The 13,552-nt window shown below is 36.0% G+C and overlaps 1 protein-coding gene across 1 annotated transcript; it reads right to left on the bottom strand.

The window, feature by feature from the left end:
• Window positions 1-9,370: 9,370 nt before the first annotated feature.
• On the bottom strand, window positions 9,371-13,355 carry LOC137715272 (uncharacterized). The gene is made up of 10 exons (XM_068454540.2): window positions 12,821-13,355; window positions 12,534-12,601; window positions 12,333-12,403; window positions 11,902-12,171; window positions 11,340-11,500; window positions 11,177-11,232; window positions 10,909-10,961; window positions 10,708-10,837; window positions 10,155-10,252; window positions 9,371-9,938 (listed from the first exon to the last, which is right to left on the bottom strand). Exons 1-10 carry the CDS (start codon window positions 13,120-13,122, stop codon window positions 9,867-9,869), a joined length of 1,281 nt encoding a protein of 426 aa, XP_068310641.1. The 5' UTR covers window positions 13,123-13,355; the 3' UTR covers window positions 9,371-9,866.
• Between the last annotated feature and the right edge of the window lie 197 nt (window positions 13,356-13,552).

The following is a 13,552-nucleotide window of genomic DNA, read 5'->3' as shown; positions in this document are numbered from 1 at the left end:
AACTCAATTTTGAATGAACTTTGCGTCGTTTGACTAACATCTATAACGAATGAATTTATAAGGCTGAAAATCGAAAATCTAACAAAGACGAAATCGAAAATCTATGTAACGTACGAGGACTACTAGTGCAATATAGTACATTGTTGATAATTTATATAAGGGTATTAATCACTTGGTTTTTTTGTTTGTTTTAGGGATTGTGAGAGTCTGGGGTGCTCCATTTTAACATGCAAGAGCGCTCTGTTTGTTTCTTATTTCTTCAAAACAGTACATGCATGGACGTCGGATTCCATGGATATCCCTAGAAAGATATTATTCATGGATATCCCCAGAAAGCTACCATTCATGGGTGTGCATAGAGGAAAATGGATTTTGGGGATGGAGGCAGATTCTCTGCCCTCTTGCTTCCCGTGCCCTCCTATGCCTTTCTGTTTGTGTGGTCACGGTTAAATCATGTCAATATTTTATATTACTATTTTTTTTTGTTTTATTGTCTCTATAAAAAAAACAATATAAAATGTTGACGTGGCTTAACCGTGACCACACAAAACAGGAGGACACCGGAGACACGGGAAGTGGGAGGATAGAGAATCTGCCTTTTTTGGGGACACTCGTCCTTGATCGAATCTAAGCCGTTGGATTGGGATTGGACTTGTACCTCGTGCGCAATGAGATTAGTTATTCATAAGTTCCCAAGCAACCGTGTATGGAAAAGAAGCCTGCGTCGTCAAATCAGACGATTGCTTGCTTTTAGCCAAAAATCTGAGGGACACGAGCTGGAGTTGGAAAACTCTGATTCGGATCGGACCCTTAAATTTTGACAAGAACTGGGGGATCCATACGTAAAAGTAAAACACCTTCAAGAGCTGTCATCTTTCGGGACTATCAATCAATGCATATTTTGCATTTCCACGTTTCCACCACATTTTTTGTATTTCATTTGCTTTATTTCACATCATGCATGAAATCAACTCGTATGAGAATGATGGGATTCATAGTAAGGTTAGATGGCGTCTGGTTTGATTCGATTTTACTATAAGTCGTAGCCAAAACAGTTAACCGTTAAATGATGTGTTTTGATTCGTTTGGGGCAAATAGTAGGAGAAAATCAAGCTAAGTAGTTTGGTTCAAGTGGCTTGATGGTTTCGAGTGTTGAGCTTAGTTACAATATAGCACGTTTAAGTGCTAAATTAAATAGGATACTTTATATGTTATACAACAACAATTTGAGAAATATGTTTATCGCATGCTGATTATTTCACTTCATGCACACTTCTATCTTTTTTTACCTACTGAATTTGAACAAATGAAAGGAAAATTAAGGTTCAAAAATAATAGAAGTGTGCAGAAGGTAAAAAATGTGTAGTATTAATAAAGATATTGTTTGACCGTGCATGGTATTGTTTTTCAAAGCATAACTTGCATGCACGTGCCTGGTTTCACAACCCTTTATTTTAAGATTCTTGATGTGTCCTTTAAGAGCAATGAGGTGACTAAATTTATAAACAAAATTTTGTAAACTAAATGATAAGGAAGTTAATGATATTACTCCAGCATTGGCAAACGTGCTCATTTTTTTTGTTAGTGACTCATCATTTGGTTTACAAATTTTGTCTATAAAATTTAGTCTTCCTAGCATTATCCATTCATTAATATAATTTGACACATTAAACAGTGACTGTGTACAAATTTATTAATATGAGCCATCCTTGTTTTAACCATTTTTTAATTCAATTTATCTTCAATCTAATTCCTCTTATTTTAATTATTGTTACGTAAACGAGCCATTAATGTATATCCAATACAATGAGGCCTCACCTAAAATTTGTGTTGCGTATCTCTCCATAACAATAACATGCAAGAATACATTGAATAGTAACAAACTTTTAGTCACAGGTCAAGTCAAAAAGAAATTGTGGCAAATGCTCAAAAACTTGTGACCCAGTGAAAATTGGCAGCTTCCACAATCCAAAAGCATTTGAGAATTGAGAGTCTTTGCGTGTTGAGTGGGTGACCATATTGATTCACTTCTTCTGATAGCATAATTTGTATATCATCTGTACGACGCCACAGACAATAATAGTGATCCCGATTTATATAAGTTATTTTTCGTTCTCTGTCTGCACAGAAACTCTTACTCTCCTCTCATCTCGTGCATACTTCGAATTTATTATGAATATATGTTGCAGCCTAGCTAGTTCGTTTAAAACTCCAAACAAATCTCAGATCTCTGAATTGCATCAAACATAGATTGATCGCATGCATTACGTTACTTTCCAATGACATTACAAGAATTTTAATCTTATACCTCCCGTTGATCACGGTAGAGTTATTAATCACAGCAAGTTGGGAAAGGGTGTTTAATCCGTTGCAGTCCAAAAGAAAATTACTATTATTCTACTTAATTGTCTACAACTATTTATCTTAGTGAAAAACGCTTCAAAGCTCAAACTACAAAAAATCAATCATTTGTCAACTGTTAATATTGGATGCAATAATAGTCAACTACCTTACCATTTGAGTTTGAAAGAATTTTGTTTTCGTTCTCCAAAACTGTTATTTTGACTATGAAAAAGAAGTTTCGAGGAACTTTTTCCTTCTCTTTTCGGTCACAAGGAATTATTCATGAAACATATATGATAAAAGAAATATGTTATATGTATTCATCATCAACACTTTATAATGCAAATCCATACATTTGAAGGAACGTAACACAAATTGAAGGAATGTTATTAACAAGTGAAAAGAAAGTGCCAACTACAATCCACCAGACTTGTTGGTTTGCTTGTTCCTGCTACTTGGTCAGAACAAGCATTGGATTGGTCAAGTAACAGAAGGCTCTCTACAAAAGAATCCATGGACTCGTAATTCCGTCCCTCTCCAACTCCAGAATACCTAACTTGTTTGGTCTTAAAATCCACCATTACAAGTCTGATATCTTTTGTGCTTTTGAACACTTGTTCGCCGTTACTTATAAAACCAACATGGTAGACTGAAGAGACTGGCTTCGAGAGCGTCACGCTGTATGATTCAGTCCACGATTTCACCGCACCATACTGTTGCATCACCCATAACTTAAGATAACAATGAGTAATTACTCTTGATCTTGAGTAACGGCGCTGGAAAATCTTGATCAAGGCGAGGGAATCCTCGTGTACCGAAAGAACAATGCTGTCTGTCGTTTTTCTCAAAGGTTTCGGTAACTCGATCTGGCTGAACGATTCAGTGGCCATATCAAACTACACAATGCCAAGTTCTTTGTAGTTTAGATTGCGGCATAGAAACCATTGCACGGCACCATTGAAAACAGTAGGAGGAGAAGGACTAAGAGTCTTCCAGGAGCCCCTGGCTAAGGAGTAAACCTGGACGGCAAATGGGGTGTCCACGGCAGGACCAGTAGAACGTTGGTGACTGAAAATTGTCAAAACTTTATAGTCATTGGTGCACGAATCGTAGCCAAACGCGTAAGTGGGTCTTATCCAATCATGCGTTGCAAGTCTCCACCAGATTGTAACCGAAACTTGAAGGAGTAATTTTTGAGTAAGTCGATTGGTAAGCCAGGGGAGTTATAATCTTGGAATTGGTTTCATTAATGTTGAAGGAAGAAGCAGACGCAGAAGCAGGCGCAGGTTTATCCCGGTACAACAAATAATCACCGATGGACCTTCTTATTAGATGGAGACGACCGACCTCATTATCGTCAGCCTTTTGATTTTGGTTGCAGCGAAGATGGTCGGCGATGGAGGGGCTTTGGATGAGATATCTCCATGACTTGCATATCACGCCACAGTTGATTAAAGATTTGACGGACGGTAACCACAACACTACAAAAGGGGGCTATAGTGTCGGAGGGTGGTGTCGCTTTAATCTAATATAGTAGCGGATTAGGCAGTTGCGACACTAACTGAACATGACGTCGGATTTACTGTCGCTTATAAGCGTTATTAAATGTTTATGTCGCTTTTAAACCGACGTAAACATATATTTTAATAATTTTTAAATACTAGTGTCGCTTTTAAACCGACGTAAACATTATTTTAATAATTTTTAAATACTAGTGTCGCTTTTAAGCGACATAAAGTGTGTATATATATATATATATATATTAAATTATATATATATTAAATTAAATTTTATATCCCTAAAAACTATAATAATTATATATATATATATATTAAATTAAATTTTAAAAAATTGGTGATCATTGGATTGGCTTAAATATACATACGATTTAATTTCTTAAGTGTTATACATACAAAATAAATAAATTTAAATCTACTTAATATATATATATATATACACACACACCATTGAACTTGATTGGATACGAATTCTATGAAACTAATTTCGACAGTTATAAACGAAAAATCACGATTTAACGGTTATTTTAACTCTGATTTTGATGATTTTTTACAGCTACACTCCTGACCCTATATGAATACAATGAATGGATTCGATCTTCAAATTAAAATATTTACACAAGTGGATACCACAAAATCTTATGTTATACTTAATGAAAGTATAAATAAACTCTAAGTGTTAGTCAATCTATTGTTTTGATGGGATACAAATTCTCCGAAACTAATTTCAACGATCCCAACCGTCAAACTTGTTTGCATATGCTTCGAGATCACATCAGCAAAAAATCACAAAAAACAAACATTCAGAGATCAAGTAACGGGACAAAGCTTTTCGACGGTTATAAACGAAAAATCACGATTTAACGGTTATTTTAACTCCGATTTTGATGATTTTTTACAGCTACATTCCTTGACCCTATATGAATAGAATGAATGAATTCGATCTTCAATTTAAAATATTTACACAAGTGGATACCACAAAATCTTATGTTATACTTAATGAAAGTATAAATAAACTATAAGTGTTAGTCAATCTATTGTTTTGATGGGATACGAATTCTCCAAAACTAATTTCAACGATCCCAACCGTCAAACTTGTTTGCATATGTTTCGAGATCACGTCAGCAAAAAATCACAAAAAACAAACATTCAGAGATCAAGTAACGGGACAAAGCTTTTCGACGGTTATAAACGAAAAATCACGATTTAACGGTTATTTTAACTCCGATTTTGATGATTTTTTACAGCTACACTCCTTGACCCTATATGAATACAATGAATGAATTCGATCTTCAAATTAAAATATTTACACAAGTAGATACCACAAAATCTTATGTTATACTTAATGAAAGTATAAATAAACTCTAAGTATTAGTCAATCTATTGTTTTGATGGGATACGAATTCTCCGAAACTAATTTCAACGATCCCAACCGTCAAACTTGTTTGCATATGCTTCAAGATCACATCAGCAAAAAATCACAAAAAACAAACATTCAGAGATCAAGTAACGGGACAAAGCTTTTCGACGGTTATAAACGAAAAATCACGATTTAACGGTTATTTTAACTCCGATTTTGATGATTTTTTACAGCTACATTCTTTGACCCTATATGAATAGAATGAATGAATTCGATCTTCAATTTAAAATATTTACACAAGTGGATACCACAAAATCTTATGTTATACTTAATGAAAGTATAAATAAACTCTAAGTGTTAGTCAATCTATTGTTTTGATGGGATACGAATTCTCTGAAACTAATTTCAACGATCCCAACCGTCAAACTTGTTTGCATATGCTTCGAGATCACATCAGCAAAAAATCACAAAAAACAAACATTCAGAGATCAAGTAACGGGACAAAGCTTTTCGACGGTTATAAACGAAAAATCACGATTTAACGGTTATTTTAACTCCGATTTTGATGATTTTTTACAGCTACACTCATTGACCCTTTATGAATAGAATGAATGAATTCGATCTTCAAATTAAAATATTTACACAAGTGGATACCACAAAATCTTATGTTATACTTAATGAAAGTATAAATAAACTCTAAGTGTTAGTAAATCTATTGTTTTGATGGGATATGAATTCTCCGAAACTAATTTCAACGATCTCAACCGTCAAACTAATTTCACTATCAATTGATGGACAGAGTGTGGAGTGTGTGTGCTGTATAGCGCACAAATATGGCCCTCAACTTTTATTATTTTTTTGCTCTTGTGTAATACAAATTCTCAGAAGTATCCTTCCAATTAATTGAAGAGATCTTATTTTGGGACCAGGAGGTATTATACGGAATATATGTTTTCTTTTTTAGAAGAAAAAACTAGGTGGTTTGACTTGTGCAAAAATGGTGCTTTGCACACCCAAAAACCTACCCTTATATGAGTGTCGCTTATAACCGACACTAAATTATTTTTTAAAATATTTTGAAATCCAATGTCGCTTTAAATTAGTTTTTTTAAATATTTTGAAACCCAGTGTCGCTTTTAAGCGACATATTGATTTAAATTAGTTTTTCGTTTTATAACCATCGAAAAGTTCCATAGAATTTGTATCCCATCAAGTTCAATGGTGTGTGTATATATATATATATATTTATTAAGTAGATTTAAATTTATTTATTTTGTATGTATAACACTTAAAGAAATTGAATGGTATGTATATTGAAACTGATCCAACGGTCACCAATTTTTAAAATTTAATTTAATATATATATATATATATATAATTATTATAGTTTTTAGGGGTATAAAATTGTTACATTAATATATATAATTATTATAGTATTTTTTAGGGTTATAAAATTAATATATATAAAATTATAGTATTTGAAATATTAGGCGGGAAATTTCCCGCTTGTTTGAATGGATGGAGAGACTTAGTGTCGGTTTTAACCGACGCTAGTGTCATTAAAGCGACGCTATGTGAATTTCAAAAAGTGTGTCAGAAGTTGGCGTCGGTTAAAAGCGACGCTAGTTTCATTAAAGCGACACAAGTTTCATTAAAGCGACGCTATGTGAATTTCAAAAAGTGTCAGAAGTTTGTGTCGGTTTAAAGCGACGCTAGTTTCATTAAAGCGACGCGAGTTTCATTAAAGCGACGCTATGTGAATTTCAAAAAAAGTGTCAGACGTTTGCGTCGGTTTTAACGGACGCAAACTAAGTACCCATATTTAAACCCCTCTCTTTCCCATTTCAACCGTGCTTTCATTTCTCCCCCAATTTCAGACTTTCTTCTTCTCCTTCCCCATTTCATCTGTGCGTCCCCTTCTTCCTCCTTTTCATTTTTTCCTCAACTCCTTCCCCGTTTGCTTTGGATCACCAGTTTGAAGATCAACATTCTGAAGAACTCCAATTCGAGGAGGAAGAGCTTGAAGGTGGTTCATTTTTAAATTATTATGATTATTAATTTTAGTTTCTATTTTGTATTCTAAATAGTTTTATGCTTAAATTGAAAATTTATTTTTGTTTCTTGGTTTTTAATTGTTTTTTTTGTATTTATGCATGTTGGATCTGAAGAGCAAGGACACTGGAAATCGCAGATCCATAATTTTTTAAAGGTATAAAACCTGAGTTTAATCTATAGAGATTAGAGCCTTAATGTTGAAGTAGTAAAGTATTGGAGCACTGATCTGATGGCAAGCATGGCAGCATGGAGTTGCTAGTATTATATATGGCACTATGGAGCTACAAAATATGTGGTCTTCGACAAAGGCAAGCACAGGAAAGCATGGAGGATGAATTTTTGTAAATTATATGGAATGTTAGATGTAAAACATTTGTATATTATGGCACTATTTTTCTTTTGAATTATTTTTATTATTGTTTGTTTTGGCCTAAAATTGAAATTTATTATTTCGATTATATAATTTTTTTGAGTTATAATTATTTGAGAATGAATACAGAAACAGATTTCGACTTTTTTTTAAATTATTATTATCAAAGGTGGTGTCGCTTTAAATCGTCACTAGTTTGCATATTTTATTTATTTAATTGTTCTCTAACGTCGCTTTAAACCGTCACTAGTTTGCATATTTTATTTAGTTAATTGTTGACTAGCGTCGCTTTAAACCGACGTTAGCATCAGCGTCGCTTTAAACCGACGCTGCGTAGTGGCGGATTAAGCGAACAAAGCGACGCTGAAGCCCTTTAGTGACGGTAGCAATGGCGTCGCTATTCCAATCCGACATTGCAGTGTTTTATGTCGGATTTTTGCCAAATTTCCGACAGAAATCGGGGTTTCTTGTCGGTTTTTGGTCCGCCGGTGATAGCCTATATTGTAGTAGTAACAGGATATTGCGTACGATTTCTTCAGGTAGATGTTGAAAGGCGTCGTCAGTGGTGGTGGTGGTGATCCTGCGGTTCTCCTGGGTTTTAGAGGACCGATTATGATGATGACGACGACCATGATGGCTATGATGATGACGAGGAGGATGTTGGATAGTGGCCAAATTAGGCTAGGAAACAAAACAATATTGATGAGGGAACATCATGATGAGGATTATGGTTCCTTGTTCTGTGGCTTAATTTGCTCCTTGTTTTGTGGCTTTTTTGTTCCTTATTTTGTGGCTTAATTTGCTCCTTGTTTTGTGGCTTTTTCAAAGCCATAATTATTTGGCTTTTGGGTGGAAGAAAGGAGGAGAAGAAAAGGGGTTGTTTTTTATTTAAATGCCTTGCCAAATGAGAAGGAATGAAAAGAAGAGAAAAGCATCCAAAGAGATGGTGAGAGCATTTGGCTCTACCATGGGTACGGGTGAGAGAAATCAAGAGAGCTAGAGTGAAAGATCTCTTGTGAAAGAACTCTTGAGCTAGAGTGAGGCTCTTGGGAAAATTCTGTGAGTGGGTGTACAAGGGATATGGGATTGAGTTATGTCGATTTAACTCATGTGTAACTTGTACTGTTTTTCTCATAGTGAAGAGCAATATCTCTTCGAGGACGTAGGCAGGTTTTTGCCGAACCTCGTAAATTTCTCTGTGTCTTTATTTCTTGTATTTTAAACTATTCAATTGTGGGTTTGTATGTTGGTGAAGATAATCAGCCAAGGCACAACAGAGGACGAGGAGCACTTGGAGCACTTGGAGCCTCCTCTACCGAGGAAGAGGACGACAACTTACTCTTTTTCAAGGGTGGTGGTGGCGGTGGCAGCGAATTGTTGTTGGTGGCGCTTTGAAGAGGAGAGATGGCCATGTTTGTATGCTTGTCTGGTTTTGCTAGAATTGAGAGTTGTCGAATGGTATCCCTATTCATATATACACATATAATACATACATACATATACACATATACATATATATGTATGTATGTATGTATGTATTATATGTGTATATTCCCAGTCCGAAAAGGAAACAAACTTACAGAGTTGACTAGGAGAATCCTAAACCAAAACAATGTATTTAAATTTATACTGTAGGATTTCGGATTTCCTACGTGCGGTGCACGCATGCAACAAACATATGGAAACGAAACTACTAGACTTAATTTGGACAACCCTAGCAGGAAGAACAAAAAACTGATTCTGGCTACTTTTACTGATGTACAAAATGACCAACTAAATCTCATCTCTCTCTCAATTACAACATACTTATGAACAGCTTCGTACTCATTTCCCATCAACTAAACACTAACCGATGACATCATAGCACTTAATTTGTTCTCATTTCTGATAAATTAGAAGCACTTGAGTTCTATGAATGATGTTAATACAAGAAGATAGCTCGTAATGTCACATCCACATCGATCTTACCACCTGCCTCAGGAAGTTCACATTGCCTCTCTCCCTTTCCAGCCGCCTTTATGCATACTCCGTTGATGTCCAGATCCCGAGGCTTCAATTCCAAGTCTGAGATAAGATACCTATGGCTTGAAATCTTCACAACACACGCTCAAAGCACGGCCCAGAATCTTGATCCTTCACTTCTCTCTTCCGAAGCCAACGTTGCCGTAGGGCATGCAATTCCGCTGGCTTTGGGTTTGAGTTGAAAACAAATTGGCACATTTCACACAAGAAAATTGTCGACCATGTGTTGGATCACATCAGCCCCATCAGAGTATAGACAATCGTTTTGCACCTGTCCCACAAAAACACAATAAAAACCTTAATGCATGTCACATCGAGCTGCTTCTTTAATTACGTAGCTTCGAGGATGGAACAGCATGCATTGTGAAACGAATAAGAAAAAGAAGGACAATGGTTAATTTCTGTAGGCATTTGATTAATCTTTCCAGCTACATTACAAGAATTTTTTGTTAAACACAACGAATTTCAAGGAAAAACATCGACTTGCCTGAATGGTACCGTGCGCAAGGTATCTTTGTTTACTTCCTCTGAAGTTCACATCCACCCGTTCCCAGCTCATTTTGGTCAAGTTTCTGATCATTTCCTCTGTAATCGTGTCATGAAGTTAGTGAATAAAATGCCAAGGAGCTAAGAATTACGAGCTCATAAAATGGCAATCATGGGGTCGAATAAAAAAAATGAGTTATCAGATGAATGTGAACTACAGATAGAAAATACCAACTAGTTCTATTCAAAACAAAACCATCCATATTGGATGCCTCCCACAACAGACACTTTTTCTCCCTCCAACCTTATAATTACTACTATTATCGTCAATTTATCATAGAACTACTAATCGGCTCACAAATATTAAAATTCAGAATTCCCAACGGTTTTCTTTCAATCTGTCTACAACTAGTGCATGTTCTATTCCTATATAATCCGTAGGGTCATGAAACTCTGAGTAAAAATTCCTTCATACTAAAGCTGGAATAAGCTTCAGAGAGCAATGAACCACTGGGAATAAGTTTTTAGTCAATTAAGATACACAACTATCAAACCTTCGAAGTCAATTTTCTTGCGCCCACTGGCTATGGCTTCCAACGGTAATTCTTCTCGGGGACTTGGACTTTGAATTGTCTCCACATTTATAATATGTGGATAGTTTTCTTCTCTAGATAAATGTTTAAGCTGGTAGAAAAGTTCATGTTAAGATTAACTCCAGACACAAACAAAGCACCCATGAGTAGCTTCAGAAATACCTTTGGCAGCTCGTTCTTACGCCGTAGAGATGATGTACTCCATCCGACAAGGGCTATAAGAGTTGTTAAGTGCTTCGCATGAAAGATGGACATAGTAATAAACATATTCGCAAGTGTCAAATTCAAAGTTCGACTAACTCAAACTTTTACTTACATTCGAAGACCAGAACGCCAAATTATCTTATCCTACATGTCTGCTTCAACAATGAAGATTAATAAATAATAAAAGTACAAATGTAACACAAACACACAAATATGAAAAGGATACAGTCAAAACGAACATTTGCATAGGCAACACGGCGCTTGAAAGACTGCAGTGCAGATCTGCAGAGACAAGAAGAGCTATGATGGCAAGTTCTAGAATCATCAACGACAATAGCCGACCATATGTTACGCAAAAGAAGAAGATGTAATTCTCTATAAGGACTCACATGAATTTAAGATCTTCTGAATCATTGACCATCTGAAGAAGAAGGGGAGGTTTTCCATCCTTCTTATCAGTCAAAAACAGATGTTTTCCACTTCTACCTAGACACCACGAAGTACGAGCTGCTACTTTTTCAAGGGGTTTTACGCCACAAAACAGTGGAACCTGAAACATCAAACCAACACATAATCAAGAAGTACAGAAAATGGAACCTAACTTGTACGCAGATCAAGCAAACATTCGCTTGTACTAATTCTCTTCTCATAAAATAAAATGAAAAAGCTTCAAATTTTCATGTATTGTTTAGATATGACAATTCAATTAATTACGCCCTCCCGAAAGTCTTGGTTGTTTAGAAAAAATGACGCAAATTTGGGGTGGTGAACCCCAATTGTTATTCATCCTCTTATGTTGGTACTTGTGTGAATAAATGCCGGATTCTTCATTCAACTAAAACAAACTCTCATGATTTTACAATGAAATGGCATCAAAAAAGTAGTACTTTGATGTCTAAATGGATGTTCTAATAAGCATACGATTATAAGTTCATAACGAACTTGATTCACCTGATTATGCCCTCTGGAACCAAGGTGCGGAGTGGCAGACGTTATAAAATTCACAGGCTCCAGTCCAGCAATTTTGCCTTCGACTTTGTGTTCCAGCAAAGGATCCTCAACTCCATTTCTCCTATATTCTCCATTTTCTTGAGATAGTTCTTCAGTGATGTCCCGTTCATAAAGCCTTCCAATGGCATACCTTGCAATAAGCCCGCCTAACGAATGACCAACAAACGAGATCTTCTGAACACTAGGGTGACGTTTTATCACAGAAATAACCTGAAAATCAAAACGATTATGATACCAATCAACTCAAACAATGCTTTCATACACGAACCCAGCCAACGAATACGAAATCAAAACCCACGATTCTAATTTAAATGGAAAATGATAAACAAGTAGGTTCCAACTGAAGAAATCGAAGAAAAGAACTAACCCACCTCTTCTGCTAATCTCTCTCCCATTACATCAACACCATCAAAGGTCAACATTGAGTAATTGCATTCACTACCTGCATTGCAAATTCATTTCATTACTTGGAAATTTAATTGGTGCACTGCCCTCTAATTTCATGAGTTACCAAGTAGACTACTTAGAAAATAATTGCTAAAGCAACCAACTTTTACAAGAAAAGGACTCACAGTGAGCAATAACATCTTCCGGGTATCTCTTCAGAAACTGCTTCGCTGCATATTTCCAATTCTCAGCACTGCACCAAAAATGCACAAAATCAGCTCAACCCTCAACTAACCCACATTCATTTTTTTTAATCTTTCGATATAAGCGATATTCTAAACTACTCTAATACACAAGAACGGAGATGAGAACTCGAGTGCAAGGCCCTGGGCCCACCGCCCTCGCCAACTGGCCTAACCCACATACAAATTAATCAAACAGACTTAGAAAACAGAGGACAATTTCCACTGACCTGCCTATGAGACCGTTCACCAAAATAATCAAATGGGTCGGGCTCATTTTTCCACCCGTTGCATCCTCCACCTCCATATCGAAACCCCCTTTCGTATCCCTTTCGGGTTTCGAGCTGAAGCACCGAAATTTCGGCATGTGAAAAAACGTTTCTTTTTTCCCGCTCGTCGTCATCGTCCCCTTACTTTTGCTCCTTTTCTTTTTCCCCGCGTTTTTCTTGCCGCCTCTGTGTTTGATCACCCTCGACGGCTCCTCCGTCAGTATGACCCCATCGCCCCCGATCTCCACCTCCACTGCCTCCATGCTCTGCAAATCCGCAGAATCTTCGGTCAATGCGAGAGGTTTGAATATTGCGAAAACAAAAATATCGCAATATGAAATGTGGGTTTTTGCGAATCTTGGCTATCGATTCGTGACTTTGACTGCGGGTAAATGGGTATGGGTCCGCACCGCGAACTGGAGCTGCCATTGCTGACGGGGTTGGTGGTTAACGAGAAGCTTCGGTTCTGGATGGAAGCTAGCGACTTTGACAGTTTGACAGTTAATTCTCCTGCACGTGTTATATCTTTTGAAAAACTTACTCTATTTATTTTGTATTATTTTATCTATTTTTGTTTTCGTTTTAGAGTTATTTTTAGATAAATATCTTTAATATTATTAATTTTTACTGAATAAACAAATATTTTAACACATTTTAATAAAAAAAAATAACTAAAATGACTAATATTGCAAA

The sequence above is a fragment of the Pyrus communis genome, chromosome 15 (assembly GCF_041283825.1).
Source record: "Pyrus communis isolate YQ-2024b chromosome 15, ASM4128382v1, whole genome shotgun sequence".
In the NCBI taxonomy this organism is placed as follows: domain Eukaryota; kingdom Viridiplantae; phylum Streptophyta; class Magnoliopsida; order Rosales; family Rosaceae; genus Pyrus; species Pyrus communis.
This window is presented reverse-complemented; position numbering and strand designations above follow the sequence as displayed.

What these genes read in the sequence shown, in the direction of transcription:
- LOC137715272 (XM_068454540.2), bottom strand. Translation starts at nt 13,122, where the DNA reads ATGGAGGCAGTGGAGGTGGAGATCGGGGGCGATGGGGTCATACTGACG. An exon ending in TGCAAATGTTCGTTTTGACT is followed by an intron (nt 10,962 to 11,176) that starts GTATCCTTTTCA and finishes CAACTCTTATAG; the next exon opens with CCCTTGTCGGATGGAGTACA. An exon ending in CAAGAAAATTGACTTCGAAG is followed by an intron (nt 10,253 to 10,707) that starts GTTTGATAGTTG and finishes ACACGATTACAG; the next exon opens with AGGAAATGATCAGAAACTTG.